At 44.2% G+C, this 26,016-nt stretch overlaps 2 protein-coding genes across 2 annotated transcripts; one reads left to right on the top strand and one right to left on the bottom strand.

The window, feature by feature from the left end:
- Positions 1 to 4,073: 4,073 nt before the first annotated feature.
- LOC132818043 (EEF1A lysine methyltransferase 3-like) lies at positions 4,074 to 9,773 on the top strand. The gene is made up of 3 exons (XM_060828651.1): positions 4,074 to 4,250; positions 6,763 to 6,874; positions 9,292 to 9,773. Exons 1-3 carry the CDS (start codon positions 4,074 to 4,076, stop codon positions 9,771 to 9,773), a joined length of 771 nt encoding a protein of 256 aa, XP_060684634.1.
- Positions 9,774 to 21,290: 11,517 nt separating this feature from the next.
- Positions 21,291 to 25,685, bottom strand: LOC132818042 (EEF1A lysine methyltransferase 3-like). The gene is made up of 3 exons (XM_060828650.1): positions 25,554 to 25,685; positions 24,122 to 24,233; positions 21,291 to 21,685 (listed from the first exon to the last, which is right to left on the bottom strand). Exons 1-3 carry the CDS (start codon positions 25,683 to 25,685, stop codon positions 21,291 to 21,293), a joined length of 639 nt encoding a protein of 212 aa, XP_060684633.1.
- Between the last annotated feature and the right edge of the window lie 331 nt (positions 25,686 to 26,016).

Genomic DNA, 26,016 nt, shown 5'->3' with positions numbered 1-26,016 from the left:
GAATGGAGAGGTACAAGGAGTGAGCAAACAAGTGGAGTTGAGGTAAAAGATCAATCAAGGTCCCATTGTAAAGAGAACAGTCGACGCATGGAATAGTTGCTATTTCTTATTTCTTCTGTCAGAGTCGGGAGGGGACTATAAAATGGGAGATTTGATGCCAGCAAGTAGATTTCCAGGATAGTGGATAATAATGCCGAGTGAAATAACCAACTACTTGTTTACAACTCGAGGTTTCAAGCTGATCCTAAGTAATAATCCCATCTGGGTTATACAGCGTCAGTTTTCTTATCAAGTGATGCGCCTTATCTGAAAAAAACAAAATGAAACTGATGTTTTTCTTGCATGTTGATAACATAATTGTTTCTTTGAACGGTTGTCATTTTTTGAATGACGCACAGCCATTGAACATTTTTTTTCATGCCGAGGTCACTTAGCACTGTTCTCGGGAAATGTTCTGTGCTCTTAGTACTAGTTGTTCGAGGTTCTGGCATTTCCAAAGAGCATGCGTTCACCTTGTTTCGGGTTTGTGAAGTTTTCACTTTTCATTTACCACCGTGTCTCCTGTAATATAAGCAACATCTATGATCATTTTGTCTTGTTCCACTGCACATCGCAGCTGTTATCAGTGGTTGTGAAATTTGGTGCAGTGTTCCAAAATGTTCCTAAATGACTAAGGTTGCATCCGGACAATGTAACAATGGCAATGAAGTTATTAACATAAGCTGCTTCAGAGGAGAGTTGGCTCCAATAGATGGCTTGACGGGGGTGGGGGTGCGGGTGCTCCAATGATATTGACGTGCTTTTCTGCAGTGTTTTGCCCCGTAATTGCTTCGGAAACTCATGTCATAATGCCTCAGCAAATTGGTCACTATCTGGCGCTTAGTCCACTGGGCGAGATGAGTAAATCTGAGATGTAACGGCCCTCACAGATTGGAAAGGCGTGGGGTGAGGGGACTGATGATTTGCTATTTGTAATCAGAGTTAAGACCTAGTGGCACTATTTTCCAATTGCACAGAAAGAAACAGAGCTAAGGCAGAATTAACGCGGGTTTTCTATACCTGCAGTTGTCCTCTGACTGGGCACTAAAACTGCCATTTAAGTATACCCGAACGCTGGCAGAACTCCACAATCAAAACTGACGTCAATTTTATTTCTTCACGTAAATGCATTTGAGATATCGTCCTTGTTTTTTAAAACATCCAGTCCATGTCTTTAAAATCTACCCGTTATTTCAAGCCAAGTTAAATCTTCCAAACGCAGTAAAAATCCAACTTTATTTTTGACGATGCCTTGGGAACTCTGGGCAGCGATAATGTGGTTAAACTGGTAATTCAGAACCGCAAACTAATTCTCTGAGGAGATGGGTGTACAGCTGCCCAAGATAGGTGCTGACGTTTGAATTCAATAAACTACAAAATAAATTAATAGCAAGTCTAATGCCGGCCGTGTTTTGAGGCGAACAGATGAGATTTGTTGCAAGTTTAGGTCTTGACAGAAAAGTTTCGGATATGCTCAAATCGAAGGTAGGAAACTTACTAGAACAGCATTACAATAGTGTTGTTCCAAAAAAGGCAACAGTCAAACTAAGTCAATGGTGGGCACAAGTTGTCAAAGATGAAAGAAAGCAGTACTATTGATGAGGCCAATCTAAGTTTGTAATGCACCTCTGTATCGAACAGAAAGCCATGATTGCAAGTTATACTCTTCAGCCTCATACTTGCTGGCAAAGAGAGGCGTGGAGTTGATGACTAGAGAACAAATATTTAAGGAAACTGAAGCTTTAATATTTCTTAATATTTACTTTGATTAAGTTTGTTTTCATCCAGTGGGTACTTGTGGAAAAAGCAGTGTGGCAACTCAAAGGCGTGATATAAAGAGCTGTTTTCAACACTGTTCAGGTAAAATATCCGTTGTATTTTTGGAAAATGTCATACAGTGGCAGTAGATGGGGCGGAGTGATAGATTGGTTCTTGGAATACTCGAGCAGTATTGATACAGTATAGGGAAGAGAAGCAGTGTAGGACATTCCCTGACTGTTGCTGGATATGCGGGGGTGCGGCTGTCTGCCAGCTGGAAAACAGAGAAGGCATTGAAGGAAGATCACGTGATTAACTATCTGAATTCTGTAGCTTCTTCATACTTTCAAAAAGACTATGTATTGAAAGAGGATCAAAGGTTAGCAGGAGTAGACAAGAATGTTGAATTCAAAACACAATCAGATCAGCCATTGAGTGGAGCAGCAGGCTGAAGGAGGGCAAATAGTCCATTTCTTCTAATTCATATCGTTTATTGTTCAATGAATTCATTTGTCAGTTAGATATGACTCAACATCTTCAATTTTGATAAGAATTGCATCCAGATCCAGAGAATCACAGTTAGAAATCTGGAAACATTGCTCAAAGTAAGCACAAATTTTTAAAGACCTTGATACAGCATAAATTATAATATTGCACTAGCCCGTACCATGCTAACTCAAACGTGCCTGAGCTGAACAATATATTGAGTTCGGTCTCAAAATGTTTCTCTTCTTTCTTCGACCCTGTTTTTCGACGAAAGAAGACTCACCTGCAACAAGGATATCTATAATATCTATCTTTAGCACGAATATTTACTTTCTGAACAGGAGTGATCGCACTTTTGTCTGACTCTGTATAAATATGGTGCTCCTAACTTTGTGAAAGAGCCGCTATTGGACCGAGAAGTGGGGGAAGCTGGAGTAAATGCGCTTTGGTTGCAGTAACTGCCCATAGTTTTCATTCCCTACAATGGGAGGTGATTGGACTGGCTTTTCTCGGATATAAAGATAATATGCTGCACTACCTGACACCCGTTTCAATGACGGTGCCTTCTATGGACGTCCTAGTACTGACGATAAGAGACTTATAGTGGAGGAAAGGAACCTGTTGGCCTGAATACATTTCTTATCGAACTACTAAGAAACTGCACCAATGGTATGGCACAAATTCCTGCATTTAGATTGGAGGTAGCTTTCCAAATGTGACTTTCTTGTTTTACATTTGGTTCAGCTGTTGTCTTCAAAGTCACTTTTGTCTGTCACTACCAACACCTCCATCTCCCTAATACAAGTGAGATCAAGGACAGAACTGGAAATTCACTGTATTCTCCCCCTAACCCCTTATATGGAAAGTAATGACGAACACTGTCTCCAACGGTTAGTGGACGCGAACGTTGACTTCTTGTCCAAAGATTTGTGGTTTCGCCGTTGCAAGTATTTTGACCAAGATAAACTGAATGTATGGACGAGAAGTCTAAGGGGGGATGGTGATTGCTGCAGTCAAGGTATTCGCGATCACGACGAATGCCAGCATGTTACAGACCATCTCACAGTTCATAGGAAACGAGAATAGAAAGTTGTAAGTGGGTGTCAGAAGGCTGTCTGAATTACTTAGTGCAGAGTGTAATGAATGAATTGAATGGTCTACCAAAGTGGGCAGTGAGATTGATTGGCACACAAAATGTAAAAGAGTAATACATGAACAAAAGTATGAAATGGCATCAGGATGCGTTGTGCACACAGGAGCTGGTCAAAATAACGATTCTTGCTATTTCATAGTACAAATCCCTAGTAAATGATTTCGTCCAATGAATGTGGAACTCATTCCGAGACTTTGGAACCAGATCTGAAAGGATTATTTTATCAGCATCATTAAAGCGATCCATATAATGTTCAATTCCGTCTCTACCGATTAGTAAAGACAGTGACGGCGGTCCGACCTCTGTGCGCTTAAGGGAGGCGTGCTTTGTGGCTGGCGGATCATGTAGGATGCTCACTAGCAATCGTAAAGGAATCGCTAGCGGTTGAACAGGAGCTTGGTGGGCTGCCCGGCTGCCCCGTCCAGAGGAGATCCTTCGCCTCCTCGCTGTTGCTACTAGCTGGCGGGCTGCGGCAATGACGGCCTTGTTTATTGCGCAACAATAGGCGGCACGTGTGATTGGCTGTGGGGAGCTCTGGGACGTCCGAAGGGCACGCCGGGCGCTTTCTCCATGCAAATGTACACGACGGTCGGGCGCCCCAGCCCCACGACAAACATCGGACGATCCATTGGGCAGGATGACAACTACGACGAGGCAGTCCTCCGAACGTTCCAGCAACGACGCTCCATACGACGAGAGTTACTCTCCGAGCTGCTACATCACACATAATAACTTTGAGTTCTGCGGGTATAATCTGAAGATCGCCCAAATTCTGGGCGCTAATCTGGGCGTGTCGGCGTATGTCTGGGACGCTGTAAGTTTGCAGCATTGGCCGCTCGGAAGAGAGGCAGCGCCTTGAATCTCACATGAAATCAAAAGTAACGTTCCCACTCTGTTTTTGTTCTCAGATTTCTAATAATCCTCCTCCCCCTCTTCAGAGAGTAAACATCTCCCGACAGTCCCCAGACCCTGGAGGGTCCGCTTGGGATATATTTCGAGCATGCGCGTTAAAATACGAGCAATTTCGCTTCCACGCGCTTTCTTTCTCCGAGGTGTCTTCAACGCGAGTTAGAAAAGTGGTGAAACTAACGAGGCAATCTGACCGGTTGCATGCGGAGTGCTCGATATGACTTTCTTGCCGCAGCCCACTCCTCTTGAACTTATTGATCCATGCTGTCTGCGCCTTCGCCCGAAATGCTGTTTTACCAACTGCTGGCTCAGGGGTTCACCATAGCAGGGAGAGAGGGGTATGGAGGGAGGGATGGGTGGAGATGGTGCTGTTATCACAGTGTAGAAGCATTCGGCGAATGTCTTTGAATGGCATCTCTTTGAAACCCTGTGTTTTGTTTTATAATTCTCCCCCAAACTCGGTATTAACGGTGTGTGGCGAGAGTGTGTTGCTGGAAAAGCACAGCATGTCAGGCAGCATCCGAGGAGCAGGAGAATTGACGTTACGCTTATGTCTGACACATCGATTCTCCTGCTCCTCGGATGCTGCCTGACCTGCCGTGCTTTTCCAGCACCACACTCCCGACTCTGATCTCCAGCCCCTGCAATACTCACCTACTCCAAATAAGGGCGTGTGCTGCAGTTTGAGCCAGAGATGCCGCTTGCTCCCAATAGTGAGTTGGATGAGGCACTTGGTTCGACTCCCAATTCTTAAGCGTTGGGCGGCGCGGCAGGCTCGGCTCCTTCTTTGTCCCAGATTGGGCAGTTTCAATTCAACTTCCATTCAGAGAGGACCTGCAGGTATAGAGTTATACAACATGGAAATAAACCCTTCTGTCCAACCCGTTCACGCCCACCAGACATCTCAACCTGACCTAGTTTTATTTGCCAGTATTTGGCCCATATCCCTCCAAATCCTTTCTATTTATATACTCATTAAGGTGCATTTTAAATGTTGTAATTGTATCCTTCCACCATTTTACTCAGGTAGATCCTTCCATACACGCAGGTCCTTTTCAAATCTCACCTCTCACCTTAAACTTATGCCCTCTAGTTTTGGACTCCCCGACTCTAGGAAAAGGGATTTGGCTATTCACACTATCAATACGCCTCATGATTTGAGAAAACTTTATAAGGTCACCCCTCAGTCTCCCATGCTCCAGGGGAAAATGCCCCAGCCAATCCAGCTTCTCCCTTTAACACAAAACCGCGAGTTCCGGCAATGTCCTTGTAAATGGGACGGCACAGTCGCTCAGTAGTTAGCACTGCTGTCACACAGCGCCAGGGACCCGGGTTCAATTCCCGCCTCGGGCAACTGCCAGTGTGGAGTTTGCACATTCTCCCCGTGTCTGCGTGGGTTTCCTCCGGGTGCTCCGGTTTCCTCCCACAGTCAAAAGATGTGCAGGTCAGGTGAATTGGCCATGCTAAATTGCCCGTAGTGTTAGGCGTATTAGCCAGGGGTGAATGTAGGGGAATGGGTCTGGGTGGGTTGCTCCTCAGAGAGTCGGTATTGACTTGTTGGGCCGAAGGATCTGTTTCCACACTGTAGGTAATCTAATCTAAAAAAAATCTTTTCTGCACCATACCAGGTTTATGAACATCCTTCCTATTGAAGGGCGACCAGAGTTGTGCGCAGTAATCATCAGGTTAGGTAGCATCTATGGTGGGAGAAGAGGGTCATCAAAGAAAGTTGGGTGGAGCTGTTAGGAGTGAGAGAGGTACCAGATTTCCAGCAAGGAAAAGGAGCAAGGTGGAGAATCGAACCAGAGGGAAGGCTGGTGATAGAGTTGGTGAGCTGGAGATAGGAGACATCGTGATGATGTGATTCTCCCCACTAACTTTCGCCTCATTTTGTTTCCTTGCTATTTCAGCTATTGGTTTCAGTCTCGTTTCTTTTTCAATCGATTTCGCTTTCAGACTGAGGTCTATGGTCATTGACTCCCTATCCAGGCACTTTTCATTCCGTTCCTCGCTCTATTCCCACTTTCGTTTCGGGCCACGTCGAATTTCCTGTTCCTTGGATGCTGCCTAACCTGCTGTGCTTTAACCAGCAACACACTTTCAGCTCTGATCTCCAGCATCTGCAGACCTCACTTTTTACTCCCACTTTCATTGGTCTAGTAAGACCGTCAGGAGGCGGGAACCTGTTTGTCCACAGAGCGCTCACCACGCAGGGAGATTCCGCCAGGAGCACGGGGTCTGAGATTGGGCCTTGAGTGCTGAGCTGAGGCCTTCCTAGTTGGGCGGTAATGTCCGGCTGACAATCGTCCCAGGAGCCTCTTTGCAAGCAATTATCTGAGAGTAGAGCTAGCCGGCTCTTTGGTATGCAGTGTCAGGTCCAAACGTTTTAAATAACTTCATTCTAATCTCTTTTACAGGGTCTGACCCTTTGCCGGTATTTTGAAAAGAATAACATTAACTTCAGCGGGAAGAAAGTGATTGAATTGGGATCGGGCACCGGAATTGTCGGGATTTTAGCGACGCTACTGGGTGAGTGGAGGGTAGCAGGGAATCCTGTCACTTTGTTGACGCCAAACGGGAATATGGGGGATAAAGGCCCTGGAGATCTCCAGATCGGGGGTTGTTAGGGCTCCAGACAAGCTTGAATGAATGAATGAATGAATGAATGAATGTTCCTACCTTGCCGGTGGCAGCTTGGACCTCCCTTATGTTGGACTAGTTTGCATTCGAAGAATTTGTTTTCTTGGTATAACCTTTCATTTTTCGTATCATGCTCAACAAGAATGTAAATCAGGTCCACACCAGAGACTCGTTATTGTTAACTGATTCAATTAGTTAGGCGAAGAATACTCTAGAGAAATAAAATCGAGCCCTGACCAGAATTCATTCCCTCAATCAATATTATCAAAACAAAGGCCTATTGTCTGGCTAGTTAATCCAGACTTAGTGCATTGGACATGATTGGGAAGAAATGAGGCTATGAACAACTAACGTAAATGCATTGGACTGCCATAATACCTTGGCCCTCCAAGCAGACTGTTTTTAACACATTTGAATTTTCCCCAAATCCAGACAACAATCGTTTCATCTTCTGATCAGAGATTAAACAGAGTCCCTGGACAAATTAAAACAGCATTACTAAATGGAGCAGGCCGTGTTCCCATAAAGGAAGATTTCAAAAAGATTCAGGATTGGACTAATGACCATCTCTAATAAGAGACAATTTCCCCTTGGGAATCGATTGCATTGCTGTCGCTGGATGTCTCACTATGAACATCCTGGATTTACCGCTGACCAGAAGCTGAACGGGACCAGCATTTGAATGCTGTGACAACACGTTCAAGTCAGAAATTTGGAATTCTGGAGGAGGTCAATCTCCTACTTACTGTCCAAACCTGTCGAACACCTAAGAAGGCACGAGTCAGGAGTATGAGTGCATATTCTCCGCTTATCTGGCTGAGTCTAGCTCCAACAATACGCGAGGAATTCGACATCCACCAGCTTAGACACCCACTCCGTCCATCACTCAAGTACAGTGGTAGCAATGCATATTTCCAGATGCATTGCCAACTCGCCTAAACCCTATTACACAGCACCTTCCAATCGTTTGGCCTCTAACACCTAGAAAGACGAAGACAGCAGACGTGTGGGAACCCACACAGCGCATCCTGAGTTGAAAGAATGCCATTGTCAGTGAGTCAAAATCCATAAACTCTCTTTCCAACCACCTTGGGTTGCATGTACATCAAATAATCTGCAACAGTTCAAGAAGACAGCTAACCACCACCTTTTCAAGAGGAGCTGGGGGTGTGCAGGAAATGCTATCCTTGCCGGCTTAAATAAACAACGCATTACTTTGTTCTATGTCATTTCGCGGCTATTACAATTACAGCAATATGACTTAGTAGCAATAACTGTTGAGCGTGTAAATGGCACGATAGAAAGCAAAATTAAGCAATGAGAAGAATAATTGTGTTTGGGGATTTTTGAGGTCAATGCTCACTTTGCAAAATGAAAGCATAAATGTAAACATATCAGGCATTTAAGATATCAAACCCCGGACGATCAGACCGAGCAATGGTACAGTTCCAGCGGGGGTACAAGGATATGTGACGACAAGGAACATCTCGAAGGCAGAGAGAAGGAGGGAAGATACAGAGGTGTAGAAGGAAGACAAAGCTGAGGTCCAATAGGTTAAAGACACGGCCGCTAGTGTGACAGTCAGGAGATGAGGGTGACAGAACATAACAGGGCTGAACGATGCGGCATTCCATGCGGCATTGTAAGAGAAGGATGTGGGGATAATACACAGCAGCGTGCGGAGGGTTAACGCACGAGAATGAAAATTGTGGAACGAGCTGTTGTAGGATTGTTAAGAATTGTTAAGAATAACTGGGTAAGTCGAGGATGCTCTGAATCTTGAATTCAGGGAATCAACCTGTGTGTGTGTGTGTGTGTGTGTGGGTGTGTGTGAGAAATCTGCTTTTTGACACAGAATAATGCAAAGACCGAGTTGTATTAAACGTTTTCACCATGTCAAACAGTGCATCAATTTGCCCAAGACGTTCACTGAAAATTAAGTAAGTTTTAAGGTTTGTCGGTCCAGATGATACTCCGGATGGAGCTTCTGAGCTGCTGCACCATGAAAGTGCACAAACATTGCTATTCTGTGACCCCCTCGTGGCAGAAATTCAGTACACTGCTGTATAAATTGTCATTTTCTTTCCAAGGGTGGTTTTCTTGCATCTTCAACCTGATGCATAGACAAAAAGCGTCGACCTCTTTTTTAAAGGAATGCTTTAAACCTAGCACTGTCCAGCACTGTGTGGGTTAATGCCTCGCCAGAGTTCTCCCCTCCCGTTGTTTCTTTTTGATTATGTGATCACAGTGTCCAATCAGTTCACGAGGGCAAAGTAAAACTAATGTGGCTCTTCTCTCCTCGTTAGGTGGCGATGTAACCATAACGGATAAACCGGAAGTCCTGAAGCAAATCGAAACAAATGTCCAAGTAAATGTTCCCAGTGCCTGCAGACATCGCTTGCAAATCCGTCCGTTGACATGGGGTGAAGACCACACGAACTTTCCTGCTGACTATGATTTCGTCTTGGGTTCAGATATTGTATACAGTTCAGTTACCTACCCGGCTCTAATGGAGACCTTTCGTTATTTCACCAGTCAAGGGGCTACAATCTATCTCTCTTCAGAATTACGAAAGAGGAATGGATCTCCTTCCTTCCATGACGAGAGTTTGCCCCAGTATTTTAACTGCCAGATTGTTGACAGGTTAGAGAACAAACATATTATTCTATACAAAATGACGAAACTCGATAAAAGTTCTGAGCATGATCTCCCAAGTAATGATAGAAATCTGCTTTTGACTGAACCCGACACTGGGGTTCAGCCAACCCCCCCATCACTCAGTAACTAAAATCCAAAAGAAACATTTAACATCCCCTCAATATTTTAAATTCATTCCTATTTCTCCGTATCTACCATCTACCAGTTGACATAATTTGTCGGGATTCAATTGTTTTCTAAACTCTTGGCCAAATCATGATGATAGAGGGATCAAGTTGGTGAACGTTCTCATATCACCCAGGGAAAGCAGTAATGGCCACAGATTACCCCCACGTGCAGCTTTCGATGGATACTTTGAAATGGTAAATTATAACATTCATTTCAATGAATCTGTTATTTTATGAGCTTGTACTGCTAAAAGAGCAGACAAGTTGACGGTTTCATCAACATCGCTAATACTACTGCAAGCAACCCTAGCTCCAAAGTGCACCACTATCTCCTTTGGTCACCAGTAACACTCGTTCAAGTGATTCAAGACCATTAGCTTAGGTCCTGCCAGCATCATAGGCATCACAATTAAATACTGCGGCTAGAAACGTCTGGTTTGAGGTCGATACTAACGAGTGAGCTAAGAAACATCCTATAGCGTAGTTGTGTAGATCCTACAATTAAAGTGAATTGTATCCTGTTGTGTGGGTTATGAACTGCATCTTATATTGTGGGTTGTGGGCTGTCTCCCATAGTGTGACTTGTGCTACGTGCTATAGTGTGGTTAAACTATAATCTACAGTGTGGGTTATGAGATACATCCTATGGCATGGGTTGTGATCTACACCCTATAGTGTGGTTGTGAACTATATCTGACTGTGTGGCTTGTGAGCTACATTCTATAGTGTCGGCTGAACTAGTAACAATCGAAAAGCAAGTTTAAGGTCCTCCAGTATCCCTATGGTCACCAGTCCTCTGCTGATTACTTTCTGCGCAAAGAAATGACTTTTAAACTCAAATTGTTTTAAATAACTCTATTAATAATTATATATAAGTTGATTATCAAGGTAAGTATGGAACCGTGTGCTGAGATTAGTATAGCTGGATGACTAACCTTTTCGGTCCTGAATACATTGCATTAGTTAAACCCATTACTCTGGAAACGGAATTGCCTGTCCGGGACATTAGCTTTGGCAAATTAAAGTACTTGAATCTGAGAGTTTGTCCTGTTTACTTTAGATGTGTCCTTTAGGATAACTGGATTGTTGGGGCTGAAGAATAGTGTCCCTGCCTCTGAGCCTAAAATTCAATGTTTCAATCCCAATTTGGGATTGGAATACTGAGGATACAACCCGGCAAAAAGCTGCTCAGCATTGACCAGCAAACCCTCAAACATGGGCCAATGGCAGATGGTAAGAGTTTGGTCACGTGCTGGAAAGAAGATTGCAGCCTCCCCCTCCATTGTCCATAGTTCGGACTGCCAGCATCACGCGCACTGCGAAAACACACCCGAATGCACCACTTCTTGTGGGATAGAACATAGAACATAGAAGGATACAGCGCAGTACAGGCCCTTTGGCCCTCGATGTTGCGCCGACCGAATCCTACCTAACCTATACTAGCCCAATAACTTCCAAATGCCTATCCAATGCCCGCTTAAATGACCATAAAGAAGGAGAGTTCACCACTGATACGGGCAGGGCATTCCATGAACTCACAACCCGCTGTGTGAAGAATCTACCCCTAACATCTGTCCTATACCTACCACCCCTTAATTTAAAGCTATGTCCCCTAGTAACACCTGACTCCATTAGCGGTAAGAGGTTCTTAGTATCTACCCTATCTAAACCCCTAATCATCTTATACACTTCTATCAGATCTCCCCTAAACCTTCTCTTCTCCAATGAGAACAGCCCCAAGTGCCTCAGCCTTTCCTCATAAGATTTTCCTACCATTCCAGGCAACATCCTGGTAAACCTCCTCTGCACTCGTTCTAAAGCTTCCACATCCTTCCTATAGTATGGCGACCAAAACTGCACACAATACTCCAGATGAGGCCTCACCAGAGTCTTATACAACTGCAACATGACCTCAGGACTCCGGAACTCAATACCTCTGCCAATAAAGCCCAGTACACCATATGCCTTCCTCACAGCACTATTTACCTGGGTGGCAACTTTCAGAGATCTGTGTACATAGACACCAAGATCCCTCTGCTCATCCACACTACCAAGTAGCCTACCATTAGCCCAGTAATCCATCATCTTGTTATTCCTACCAAAGTGAACGACTTCGCACTTAGCTACATTGAATTCCATTTGCCACATTTCCGCCCAGCTCTGCAACTTATCTATATCCCGCTGTAACCTACCACTTCCTTCCTCACTATCCACAACTCCACCGACTTTCGTGTCATCCGCAAACTTGCTTACCCAGCTTTCAAGTCCTTCCTCTAGATCATTTATAAAGATAACAAAAAGCAATGGTCCCAAAACAGATCCTTGTGGTACACCGCTAGTAACTGCGCTCCAAGATGAACATAATCCATCAACTACTACCCTCTGTCTCCTTCCAGCCAGCCAATTCCTAATCCAAACCTCTAATGTATCCTCAATGCCATACCTCCGAAGTTTTAGCATTAGCCTACCATGGGGAACCTTATCGAACGCCTTACTAAAATCCATATACACAACATCTACTGCTTTACCCTCGTCCACTTCCTTAGTCACCTTCTCAAAGAACTCAATAAGGTTTGTGAGGCACGACCTGCCCTTCACAAAACCATGCTGGCTATCCCTGATCACGTTATTCCTACCCAGATGTTCATAAATCTTATCCCTTACCATTCTCTCTAAGACTTTGCCCACCACTGAAGTCAGACTCACTGGCCTATAGTTACTAGGGCTATCCCTACTCCCTTTCTTGAACAATGGGACCACATTCGCTATCCTCCAGTCCTCTGGTACTATTCCCGTTGACAATGACGACATAAAAATCCAGGCCAATGGCTCTGCTATCTCCTCCCTAGCTTCCCATAGGATCCTGGGGTAAATGCCATCAGGCCCAGGAGACTTATCTATATTCATCCTTTCCAATATTCCCAAAACCTCTTCCCTGCATATTTCCAGGGCATCCATTCTAATTATTTGTGATTCCATATTCACATCAGCAACAGTGTCCTGTTCCTGAGTGAATACTGATGAAAAGTACTGATTTCATGTCTCTCCAATCTCCTCCGCCTCCACACACAACTTCCCACTACTATCCTTGACTGGACCGATACCTACCCTAGTCATCCTTTTATTCTTGACATACCTATAGAAAGCCTTTGGGTTTTCCCTAATCCTACCAGCTAAAGACTTTTCATGTCCCCTTCTCGCTTCTCTTAGCTCCCTCTTTAGATCCTTCCTGGCTACCTTATAACTCTCAATCGCCCCAACTGAACCTTCACGCCTCATCTTTACATATGCCGCCTTCTTCCCTTTCACAAGGGACTCCAATTCCTTACTAAACCACGGCTGCCGCACAAGGCCCTTTACACCATGCCTGACTGGTACATACCTATCGAGGACACGCAGTAGCTGCTCCTTGAACAATCCCCACATCTCATTAGTGTTCTTCTCTTGAAGCCTGTTTTTCCAATCCACACATCCTAAGTCATGCCTCACTGCATCATAATTTCCCTGCCCCCAGGATGCAGGATCTGTAACAACCACGGACATAATCGCTGCTGAAAGCCCGCATAAATCGTGAGGTGGGGAGGGGAGGGGGCGTACGTCAGCGGGTCTGGTACAGTAACCACATGAATCTAATTCAGAATTGAGATGTGGCAAATTGAGTCACTGACTAGTGTAACAATATGCACATCGTCATTGAGAGAGAGAGAGAGACGCAAGTGCACTTTGTTTAGTGTGGGATTTTATTTTGATAGATTAGATTAGATTAGATTAGATTAGATTAGATTTACAGTGTGGAAACAGGCCCTTCGGCCCAACAAGTCCACACCGACCCGCCGAAGCGAAACCCACCCATACCCCTACATTACCCCTTACCTAACACTACGGGCAATTTAGCATGGCCAATACACCTGACCCGCACATCTTTGGACTGTGGGAGGAAACCGGAGCACCCGGAGGAAACCCACGCAGACACGGGGAGAACGTGCAAACTCATAAAAAGCAGAGTTTTTTTTTACATATACCAGTGCTTTCGTTTAACCTCAACGAAAACTGGTGTATGTTGCTTAATTAGTAATTAACTAATCATAAGTACTTAATGTACTAAAGTACCTTTTAATTAAATTATATGCACAGTTTAAACCGTTTCTGCTCATACGTCGGTGTTTCTGACGAAAACTATTGAAAAACTGACATTATATGGCTGAGCTGAGTGATTGATAAACGGTTGATAAACTGTTCCTTAAATAGCAGCCAAATGACACACCTCTTGACTCCATTTATATATTCAAGTGTAAGTGCAAAAGGTTTAAATAAGCAAAATTACCACAGTTCTGCGAGATTGAAACCAACTAACCCCGCTTAATTATCTCCATCATTATAACATGTAAAATGTACCGTCTTATTTAAACCAGGGAATTCACAGCGACTTGGAGCCTTATTGCTACTCGACTGATGTCAATTGCAAACTCGAATTTTCTCCTTCTAACAGTTATATTTATCAGTGACAGAATAATTAAAGTAGCAGAATGTAGCAGAGCTAATTATGTCCTCATCTCTACATGTTTCCTTAAGTTGCACGAACAATAAGTGTTGAGTAACATTGAAATAGCACGTTTTTTTCATGACTTGGAGGTGCCAATGTTGGACTGGGTGGACAAAGTTAAAATCAAACAACTCCCTCGTCAGGTCCTCACACCCACCAACCCAACCTCCACTCCCGGCACCTTCCCTTGCAACCGCAGGAAATGCAAAACTTGCGCCCACACCTCGTCCCTTACCTCTCTCCAAGGCCCCAAGGGATCCTTCCATATCCGCCACAAATTCACCTGCACCTCCACACACATCATTTACTGCATCCGCTGCACCCGATGTGGCCTCCTCTATATTGGGGAGACAGGCCGCCTACTTGCGGAACGCTTCAGAGAACACCTCTGGGACGCCCGGACCAACCAACCCAACCACCTTGTGGCTCAACACTTTAACTCTCCCTCCCAGTCCAGGTCCTTGGACTCCTCCATTGCCAGAACATAACAACGCGACGGCTGGAGGAAGATCGCCTCATCTTCTGCCTGGGAACCCTCCAACCACAAGGGATGAACTCAGATTTCTCCAGTTTCCTCATTTCCCCTCCCCCCACCTTGTCTCAGTCCATTCCCTCGAACTCAGCACCGCCCTCCTAACCTGCAATTTTCTTCCTGACCTCTCCGCCCCCACCCCACTCCGGCCTATCACCCTCACCTTGACCTCCTTCCACCTATCACATCTCCATCGCCCCTCCCCCAAGTCCCTCCTCCCTACCTTTTATCTTAGCCTGCTGGACACACTTTCCTCATTCCTGATGAAGGGCTTATGCCCGGAACGTTGAATTTCCTGTTCCCTGGATGCTGCCTGACCTGCTGCGCTTTAACCAGCAACACATTTTCAGCTAAAATCAAACAACACCAGGATATAGTCCAACAGGTTTATTTAGAAGCACCAGCTTTCCGAGCGCTGCTCCTTCATCAGGTGGTTGTGGAGGATAAGATCATGATCACAGAATTGATAGCCAAAGGAGTCCAGTGTCACGGAGATGTGATACATTAGCCAATTTTAGATGAAATCTTTCACCTTTTAAAATGGTGATGCTGAACTCTGTTCTTTGAGTTGTAAATCCCAGAACTTCTTTTTAAAATTACATTCGCAAGATAGCTCAGCTTTTCTCACAAATAGGTGTTAAGTTTGTTTGTGTCCCAATGTTATGTCAGACTGACAAACCTTCTGCATCGTTTTACAGTTTTACATGGATTCGTGCAGGTTTTGAGCAAATAAAATGCAATTCTGCAAAATCAAATTCTCCCCATAAACCTATATGTGCGCGCGTGTAGTGCTTCCGAATAAACCTGTTGCTCTATGACCTGTTGTTGTGTGGTTTTTAACTTTTTTACGACCGTTTCCCGGCCTGTGAATATTTAGCTCTTAGTCCCTATGTTGGCAACAAATTAAATTTCCCTTTTTGAAAAAAAAATCCAAATATACTTTTCTTCCGTAGTGTACTTTGAACCAAGCTTATTTCGAGACAGTTTAAGCGGCTGCCGTGCTGTGGGGGACAGCGTAGATGGGTTTTCTATTGTTGGAATTACGACGATATCAGCAAATACTTTAATGTGGAAAATATCATTTCTGCGATAATGCCTTAAACGGGGTTTACGTGAGGACACATACGAGTTGACAATATTTTTCTCACAAGAGCATAATCTACATCAGACTGTAATGTCTTTATATTTTAGCTGCGGGTCCCTGTCACATTGTTCATTGTCCCCAAAACAGATAGTGATAAATGAGCCTTTTCCTTCGGCCAGTTTTTTTTTAAAGTGCAGTCACATGATGATGAGGGCGTCATTGTTCAGGCAGCATTTATTGCCCATCTCTAATTACCCAGAGGGCATTCAACCGCACTATTGTAGGCCTGGAGTCACATGTAGACCAGACCAGGGAAGGCTTGCAGTTTCCTTCACTAAAAGACATTAGTGAACCAGACGGCTTTTCCCGACAATGGTCATCATTAGATTCGTAAATTCCAGACGTCTTTATTGAGATTCGAACCCCATAATTGTAGATGGAGGAAAAAAATGTTACAAAATGTTTGCAGCATATGCATTTTTTTACACCTGGAGGGGGTAATACCATAGGCTAGTTATCCAGAAACTTAGGCTAATCTCTGGGACGAGGGTTCAAAGGTCCACCGTCTCAGCTAGTGGCATTTAAATTCAGTAGATAAATCTGATTGCTATATTTAATATAATCTGGTTCACACGTTCCTTTTATGGAAGAAATCTGCTGTTCTTACCTGATCTAGTCGACATGTGACTCCAAGCCCACAGCATAACGGCTGATTTTTAACTCCTTTCTGAACAGGACAGTCAGTTCCAAGAGAAGTGGGAAGATATGTATTTTACAGAGTAGAATGTGTGAATTTAATATAAACTATCCGGTACAGGTTAATGCTGTGCAGTAACAGACAAATCCGTGATATATACAAATCTTCGTAAAATGCAAGGCAAATTAAGAATGTCATTCAAATAAGACATATACACGGATCACTGGCTTTATAATCTAATGCTGAACAAGGGAAAATATGTTTTTTTTTAAAAAAGTGCTCAAAGTTACTGGTTGGCGTAACTGGGTTGTGAAGCCCAATTCTCCCGTGCACGGAATAATGATAGAATGTTAGAAATCGGGAAAATCTGGATTGTTCTAAATGCCTTCTGCGTAGCATGAGAAGGGCTTATGCCCGAAATGTCGAATTTCCTGTTCCTTAGATGCTGCCTGACCTGCTGTGCTTTTCCAGCAACACGTTTTCAGCGCTGGTGCTGTTAAATTGCCAGTTTTCCAGATTCTTCGTAAATAATGACAAGAAAGCTCATAAGAAATCTTCCATTAAACTGGCGTAATTCCTGGCGCTCTAGGTAGCCTGTTATCAGGCAGTGTCTTGGCAAAATGGGATGTCTTGGTCTCAAAGAGAATGACTATCTAACTTTCAGATGACAGAGGCACCCTGTCCGATATTAGTCAGTTGAAACGAATCAAATGGGTATTTGACACAGCCTAAACCAGCCCTTCGAAATATGATACATCAACAAATAATTAAGGTCAGGGAGCATTCCTCATCCGGGACCCATTTTGTTCAGACTCAAGAACCACCAGAAAGGGGGCGGACGACTCGGGAAGAATTCTCTAACTCATCGTTTGGAGGACAAGGGACTGCCTTGACATGTGTAATGAGCTCAACATATTCACTACCAACCGTCTGTCTCAGTGAACCATCCACAATTGTGTTTTCCTGTCTAATTAATGCATCATACTTAAACTACTGCTTAACAAATGTAATTAGCTATCTGAAAATTCGATTCTATATTGAAGTTTCTGTTATTGCACACCCCCAAACTCTAACGGGAATAAATTCCGACCATGGAACGGTTCCATAGAATAAAGGTTCACCGTTCATCCTTAGGTCTCCATACCTACTCCCTGGAAAAACAACTCAGCTTGTCACACTACAGACATTATTTCCTGCATTGTTTCTCATTAACTCGTTTTATATTATTGTCCAAATGTCTTTTGAAAGCTCTGATCGAATCTGCCCCAATCAAACTCACAGATAACATATTTCAAATATTCCTGATCTTGACTTTTCCCAGAGAAACTTAACAGTATCTGTAGACATAAAAACGGGGTAAACGTTATGAGTCCAATAAGATTCATGCTCATCACTGAAGAGTAGCCGCAAAAGATTTGGTTTGGGAAAAGAGAATTTCACTTCCCCACTAGCGTTCCTGTAGAAGAAATGCTTCCTAACACCACTCCTGAGCAGCTTAGCTCCAATGTTAATGCTACGTCCTCTTGCACTAAACTCTTACACTAGAAGAAACAGTTTCTCCATATATCCTCCATAATGCAACGTTAGGCCAAAGTGCTTTAACTGATTGTTTAAGGTCTGATCAAACTGAAAACAAGAAATCCCGTGTGCGATGTAAATAGTTTTATTTTTGCATTAGCGATAATTATTTAATGCCTATTAAAAGTTATTATCAGGTTCACAAAGTGATTCATTTAAACTACTCAGACATGTTCAAACAAGTGAATTTCACATTGGGGACCCCTGCCGATGTCTAGTATTTGGAGCTTGATATTGACCTATTAGTTTCCAAGGCAGCGATTGCACCCAATGGTTAAGTCAAACGATAAGTCGCCTAGATTAGTAGTACATCGGAGTTGATGTCGCGTACTGAAATTGTAATTTTTCCAACCATTCACAGAATCCTTTCAATACAGAAAGAGACCATTTGGCCCATTGGGTCGGCACCGACCCTCCGAAGAGCTTCCCATCCAGATCTAAGCCTATCCCTATCCCTGTAAAGCTGCTTTTACATGGCTAATCCACCTAGCCTGCACACCCTGATTACTAAGGGGCAAATTTGCATCGCCAATCCACCTAACCTAATCGAGGCTGGAATCGATTCCGGGTCGCTGGTGCTGTGAGGCAGTGCCGCCACAGTGCCTCAGTACCGCCCTGTGCTCCTCTGTGCCTGGTTAAAAGCAAGTCCAGATTTCGCTGTAAGACAGTCTGTTCTCAAGCCAATGCCACCTCCTTGCTAAGCAGCTGCAAATGTGTTGCTGGTCAAAGCACAGCAGGCCAGGCAGCATCTCAGGAATAGAGAATTCGACGTTTCGAGCATAAGCCCTTTTCACATTCTTTTCGATCTCCAGCAATTATAGAGTCATAGAATCATAAAGTTGCACAACATGGAGACAGACCCTTCGTCCAAATTGTCGACCATATATCCTAAATTAATCTAGTCCCATTTGTCAGCATTTGGCCTATATTCCTCTAAACCCTTCCTATTCATATACCCATTGTAAATTTTGTAATCGTACCAGTCTCCACCACGTCCTCTGACAACTCATTCATATACTGTACACGCTACTCTCCGCGTGAGAAAGCTGCCCCTTAGGTCCCTTTTAAAATCTTTCCCCTCCCACCTTGATTTTATGCCCTCTACTTTGGGGCTCCTATGTCCAATTCACCCTTAATTATCTGGCTTGGAGATGTCAATTTTTGGTAATATACGCCCCACCCATTCACATTGTGAATCATCTTAAACAAGCTGAAAATGTGTTGCTGGAAAAGCGCAGCAGGTCAGGCAGCATCCAAGGAACAGGAAATTCGACGTTTCGGGCATAAGCCCTTCATCAGGAATTCATCAGGATTCCTGATGAAGGGCTTATGCCCGAAACGTCGAATTTCCTGCTCCTTGGATGCTGCCTGACCTGCTGCGCTTTTCCAGCAACACATTTTCAGCTCTGATCTCCAGCATCTGCAGACCTCACTTTCTCCTCAATCATCTTAAACAACTCAATTAAAGTTGTACTTTAATCTTCTACACCGACTCCAAAGTCAGCATTTCCTTTCAGAAAAGCAGGGCCTGGATGCATTAGTCCAGGTGTAATCCAACAGACTTGCATGACGCCCACCCCTTGGGTTTACCAATGTATTAAGATGCAAAGTAGTATTCCATCGGATTGCATGAGTATGTCACCACTTCCCCACCAGATTTAAACAATTTCCATATTTGAAGACTTTAAATATTTCTTCACCATCATTGATGCTAATTTGCCACCTTCTTGAAGATTCTCTGTTCTATTTTTCCCTGTTCAACGTGGATGAACTCACGTTGCTCCACGTTGAACTCCACGTATCATCGATTCACTTGCTGATTATGTGTGTATGGTTTATGTGTAGCTCTATATCTGAAGCAGGATTTCACTGGCGATCATATGCCTTCATTTTGTATTTTTTGAATCAGATCAATGTAAAGGACAAGTACAGTAAATCCACAGTATGCGATCTCAATCTGCAAACTAATACATATTATTGTAATTTTTATTATTCAAATTTCTGTTTACACAATAGTATTATTTCAAACCACAGATTTTGGGAAAACTAAGGCAAATAAATCGCCATTAATTTTGCAGGACCAGATTATTCAGTTGCTGGAACAATTTTAAGCTTTATCACCGTTTTAATGCTCCAATAAAAATAAACTAACAATTACAGATGACATTCAAATTTCCAGAAATGTAAGCAAATATAGCAGCAGGATTTAACTTGTGGCTTTGCATTCAACCGTAGTCTATACTTCAACCTAGAAGTACGCATTACAGTTTTAAAGGTTGCTGATCTCATAGTTCTGAATGGAAGAAATGAGATGGTCGCATTTAAGATAAAAAAAACCAGACTGGACATAAGGATTAGGATTTGTGTTGGTGTTATGTTGCAGGGGGTGGTGAAGTTTAAGGATAACTTCATAACATTCCAGAATTGGAAATTGAAGTCAGATTTATTTCGATCAGTGGAAACATGTGTACCCTGTGACTGGCCAGGAGCTGAATCTATGAAGAGCGGGTTCAATAAAATGCCACCAATTAAATTGCGCCCTCTGTGAATTTTTTTTGTATTCATTCAGGGACTTAGCCAATTTACTTTAAATATTCTTAACTGTAAGAGGCTGACTGATGGTCATAGCAGTGCCATTGTAGGTTCATCACTGACACCAAACCGAATGATTTCTGTCCTGACATCTTACTCTGCTCCTGGAGTTACGTGTAAACTATGCGCCTGTCCGGGGTGGTCTACGCGACTTTAGGAACAGTAGTGTCTCGTATTCAGTCCCTTTACAGACTGTTGCTGATATGTGATGCTCCAGATAAATCATCAGCTCGAATCTCCAGTAAGGGGGCACATGTACGTTTAGCATTTTAATGGGACATGCCAGTATGTGTCACCAACATTTGCGAGATCCGGGAAAGTGAAGAGGGCAGAAAAGCGAAGGAACAGCACGCGATATTTTCCCAATGAAAATGTTAGTAATGCTCGTTCATTCACCTGAATGGTGAGAAGTGAAAAGTAGATGGTTATCTGTCGCCCGATCCTGCATCGGAAACTAGTCTTCGTCGTCTGAAACTTTCTTGGTCACTTTGTAAATGCAGCTGCTCCCGCTGGTGTGGATGATCTGGGTGTGAAACTGCGCCGGTAAGAGCTCCTCGTGAAATTCGGCCGATCCCTCCCGATACTTCACATCCGAACACAGATAAATTACGGTCTTTTCTTTGCAGAAGTACAGCAATGTCTGCATAAGTTTCGGAAATTGCGATGGGCTATAGACGATGTCCGAACCCAGAATGATATCAAAGTCGGTTGGGAAGCTGTTCTGGTCGCTCCCCCAAGCCAGGGCGCGGATTTTGGAACGGTGCCGAGAGCTGACCGGAATGTTAGCCAGCATGTTATATTCGATCTGTTTCAAAACGTACTCTCTATCCGTCATGGTGACATCTCCACCTGGCAAAAATAAAACGTCTTTTTAATCCACCGGATCCCCTCAGCATGAGTTGATGCATATGCATTATTAATTTCCTCAAAACAGAACGCACACCCATTACTCCACCACCATCTCCTCCACCCACTGGCCCCACATTCCGAATACTCAATAGTTACTTGGATTAGCTTAATATTTTCCCTCGCAACTCGATGATATTTAATGGGGCTGTTCTTTATTTTTCTAAGACGGAGTGCGCAGTAGAAATGAGTGCTGACAAGAGCGCGCCCCTCCCCTCCCATTCCTCCCCCCCCATCCCCTCCTCCTCTCCATCTCCCTCTTCCTCTCCACCCCCTCCCCCTCTCCAGCTTCTGAATCATCCACTGCCCATTCAGTCGGGTCTGCGGTTCTTGCGAAGTGGTGGAAGAGTAGAATTCTGTCAAGTAACAATTATCTGGGCAAGTTGTTGTTGTGTGATATTGAGTTAGGCATCAATGGACTAGCACACGGAGTAAGGAGCACATGCCCTTAACAGGATGTGTGAATGGAGGCATTGTGAGCGGGAGAACTATTGTAGTAGAAGACCCAAACATATATAGCAGATAAAATTTAATAGCAGGAAAATCGAGGTGAGGCTATATACAATGGCGCTAGAATTCTAAAAGAGGTACTGGAGCTGATGGATCTGGAATAGATGCCTCAGCTCTAGTACAGGTTGAGAAATTGTTTGATAAGACAGACAGCATTCTGATCTTTATAAAACGAAGCATGGTATCCAGACTCCAGGAAGTTATAGCGGATCTTTCTGAAACAATGGCTCAGCCTCCGTCGAAGCGTTGTGTCCAATTCTGGAGGACACAATCTTAGAAAGATGTGAAGGCATCAGTGAAGGTGCAAACAAGGGTTTACCAGTATACCCCCAAGAACGAGTGACTTCACTCACATGGATAAATGAGGGAAGGCGGAGCTGCTCTCTTCAGAGAGCAGATTCGATAAACTGATGAAGTGTCGAGAGAGAGAGGAAATACAGAGAACTTGTTTCCATCAATAGAAGTTGTAAGGCTGTGGGGAAATGAAGGGGAGTAGGATCAGCAAGGCTGCTCATACCAAGGAGGCACAGCCACTATTGGCCGAATGATTTTTTTTTAAGATTCCTGCAGTCTGGAAACAGGCCATTCGGCCCAAAAGTCCACACGAACCCTCCGAAGATCGACCCCACCCCCGGACTAATGCACTACGGGCAATTTAGCATGGCCAAGCCACCTGACCTGCACATCTTTGGGCTGTGGGAGGAAACCGGAGCACCTGGAGGAAACCCGCGCAGACACGGGGCAATGTGCAAACTCCACACAGTCAGTCGCCCGAGACTAGAACCGAACCCGTGTCCCTAGCACTGTGCCCTTATGCTCTGCGCTCTGACTGCACCATATGGAGAACTACAGTATTTTAATTAGAGCTAGCCCAGTCCTGTCCGCACAATACTGGGAAAAATTATAACTGTGTTCTGGGCTGGTTTTCAGAACTGTGGAAATTCTATATCACGCTGAGCCACGTCATGCAGCGATAGGCCTAAGTGGGAACGTCATCACATGTTGGCTGTGACTTTTAGCCCCGAGGAACTTCGAAGGAGAGAGCACTTAGCTCTGACTCGGTCCTCGAATGATCAGGCAGTCACTCAGCCACAAGACAGCCAAAGGGGCAAATGCCTTTACCCCTTATCACAGGTCATCAGCAGTGTAAAGTTAATGATCAGCAAAGAACCACCTTCAAAAGCAGGTGTCCCTTTCCAATCCCTGGAGACTATATTGAAATGACATTTTCATTAACGAGGACAAAGTTCGTTCGAGAACCAAGCGACAAAAGACAAAATCCTGAGTCCGGACGTAGTTTTGCAGTTTGTTCATGACACGTTACATTTAGTGTTTGTTGCGTGGTGTTGTTTTCATATTAACAGTATGTGGATTTTCCTTTACGGTGTTAATAATAAGGAAAGTGCACAAACGCCTCAGATGTTTCTCACAGAGAAACCACATGTTACAGTCATTACGGGTCTGTTCTTGTTGGTGAAGCGACATGAATTTCGTCGATTTGAGGGTTGGTGACCAACAACTGTCGGGATTGCTCAGAGAAACTGAGGATTGCAGATGCTGGAGATCAGCGTCGAAAAGTGTGGGCGCTGGAAGAGCGCAGCCGATCAGGCAGCATCCGAGGAGCAGGAGAGTCGACGTTTCATGCATAAGCTGTTGATCTTTACTCTCCTGCTCCTCGGATGCTGCCTGACCGGCTGTGCCATTCCAGCGCCACACTTTTCGACTACTGTCTGATTGCCCCTTCCTACTAAAATCGAGGCTTGTGAGCTTGGCGAGAAAGTCACTGCAGGGACCAGATCTCGTAAAAGCCTCTGATTGGGCGCTATCCACTCTGTGGCGTTATGAAGACCTACTGCTGTATTCACTTACCCAATAACACCGTCAATATGCCCACAATTCCAGTGCCAGAGCCCAGTTCAAGCACCTTCTTGCCGGTAAAATCAATCTTCTCAGACTCAAAATAGCGACAAAGGACAATCCCCTGGGGGAAAAAGAAAGCACCCACACTCTGATCAAGATATTTATTTGTATAGGGCACAAGTTTAAGGATAATTCTGAAAAATGGGCAGGTTTGTTAATGTTCACTCAAGCACGCTGTAGTGGAGAGATGAGAGAAACCCTTCGATCAAACTCCAGACTCTTAGCTTCAGTTAGGAGAGGACAGGTAATTTAATAAGAAGTAGGTTTTTCAAGGCCCACTAACCTCTGCGTCCCCTTGCAAACAAGTAGCTGTGTAAGCATTGTGGATACCTAGCGGTGGACATCAGAGGGTTTTTTTCCCTAAAAGTTAGAGTGCAATTTTACTGCATTGCAAGTCTGAGGTGATGACTGTAGACTGTGTGCAGAGAAAAATGCCTTATGACCTGAATCAGACTTAATGGAACTTGTTGAGTTGCAGGTGTCACTGAAGAAGGGGTTACTTCTTGCAGAGGTGCGTGTTCATTGCACTATTTCCTTTTAATGGGCCTTAAGCGTCCCTGTTATTTCAATGGGTCGGAATCTGGAACTTTACTCTCTAACAGCACTGTGTATGCAAGGTTTGTGTATGTTCCTACACCCCAAGGACTGCAGTAATTCAATAAGATGATTCACCACCACCTTCTCCCGGCCAATTAGAAATGGGGAATAAATGTTTGTCCAGCTGGTGACGTCCATTTCCCATTTGCTGTCTGATACGTGTGGGCTCAGCAGCACCTATTCTGAGTCAGAATGCCATAGGTTCAGTGTATTACATGTTTTCTAAATTGCAGCAATGTTCAATGTTAAACAAAACATCACTTTAACAAGGCTCCAGTGTTGCACCACATATGCGGTGGGGGCTGGTATGAAAAGGAAGCCAGTCCAGGGATTGGAGGCTGGAGCAATTACAACGTCTAAAAAGCACCCGGATGGGTAGATGAATAGGAAGAGTTTCGAGGGATATGGGCCAAAAGCTGGCAAATGGGGTTAGATTAAGTTAACAATCACACAACACCAGGTTGTAGCCCAACAAGTTTATTCATCCTCCGATGAAGCTCCGAAAACTATTGCTTCCGAATAAACTTGTTGGACCAAAACCTAGTGTTGTGTGATTTTTAACTTATTCCACCCAGTCCAACACCGGCACCTCCAAATCAGATTAGTTTAGGATATCTGGTCGGCACGGATGGGCTGGACCGAAGAGTCGGTTTCTGTGGTGTAGATGACTCAATCAGCTTCTGATCTGCCCCAATGCAGCCAAATTGACAAAGGCGTCGCAGTGAGGGTCAGAGTTCATTTATAATTCCGAAGAGAACGTTTTGTAACAGTCCACCAGACTTACAGGTCCCCAGACATAAGCAGATACGCCCAAGGAAGCTCCTTTAAACATCGTGATCTTTAGAGGGTGACCGCTGAATTCATAGTCCTTCTCCTCCAACTCCAAGAGGGGATAGGTATCCTCAGCGCTGCTCATCCTCTATCCTGTCAAAAGGGTTTCTCGCCGATCGCCAAACAGACACCACCCAGTCCGAGACACAGCCCTGTCAGTCTCGCCTCCACGGATCCACTCCAAGTTGTTGCTGCTTTCTTTACCTAGAAGTAACAACAGAATTTACTGAACACTAGTGTAAAGAAAAGCAACACCATTGTAGCTGAGCGTTACATCTCTGCATATAAAAAGGAAGAAAGTGAGGACTGCAGATGCTGGAGATCAGAGCTGAAAAATGTGTTGCTGGAAAAGCGCAGCAGGTCAGGCAGCATCCAAAGAAGGATTCCTGAAGAAGGGCTCATGCCCGAAACGTCGA

This window comes from Hemiscyllium ocellatum, chromosome 8 (genome assembly GCF_020745735.1).
Source record: "Hemiscyllium ocellatum isolate sHemOce1 chromosome 8, sHemOce1.pat.X.cur, whole genome shotgun sequence".
Lineage (NCBI taxonomy): Eukaryota > Metazoa > Chordata > Chondrichthyes > Orectolobiformes > Hemiscylliidae > Hemiscyllium > Hemiscyllium ocellatum.
This window is presented reverse-complemented; position numbering and strand designations above follow the sequence as displayed.

What these genes read in the sequence shown, in the direction of transcription:
- LOC132818043 (XM_060828651.1), top strand. Translation starts at nt 4,074, where the DNA reads ATGACAACTACGACGAGGCAGTCCTCCGAACGTTCCAGCAACGACGCT. An exon ending in CGGCGTATGTCTGGGACGCT is followed by an intron (nt 4,251 to 6,762) that starts GTAAGTTTGCAG and finishes TCTCTTTTACAG; the next exon opens with GGTCTGACCCTTTGCCGGTA. An exon ending in GATTTTAGCGACGCTACTGG is followed by an intron (nt 6,875 to 9,291) that starts GTGAGTGGAGGG and finishes TCTCCTCGTTAG; the next exon opens with GTGGCGATGTAACCATAACG.
- LOC132818042 (XM_060828650.1), bottom strand. Translation starts at nt 25,685, where the DNA reads ATGAGCAGCGCTGAGGATACCTATCCCCTCTTGGAGTTGGAGGAGAAG. An exon ending in CTGCTTATGTCTGGGGACCT is followed by an intron (nt 24,234 to 25,553) that starts GTAAGTCTGGTG and finishes TTTTTCCCCCAG; the next exon opens with GGGATTGTCCTTTGTCGCTA. An exon ending in CATATTGACGGTGTTATTGG is followed by an intron (nt 21,686 to 24,121) that starts GTAAGTGAATAC and finishes TATTTTTGCCAG; the next exon opens with GTGGAGATGTCACCATGACG.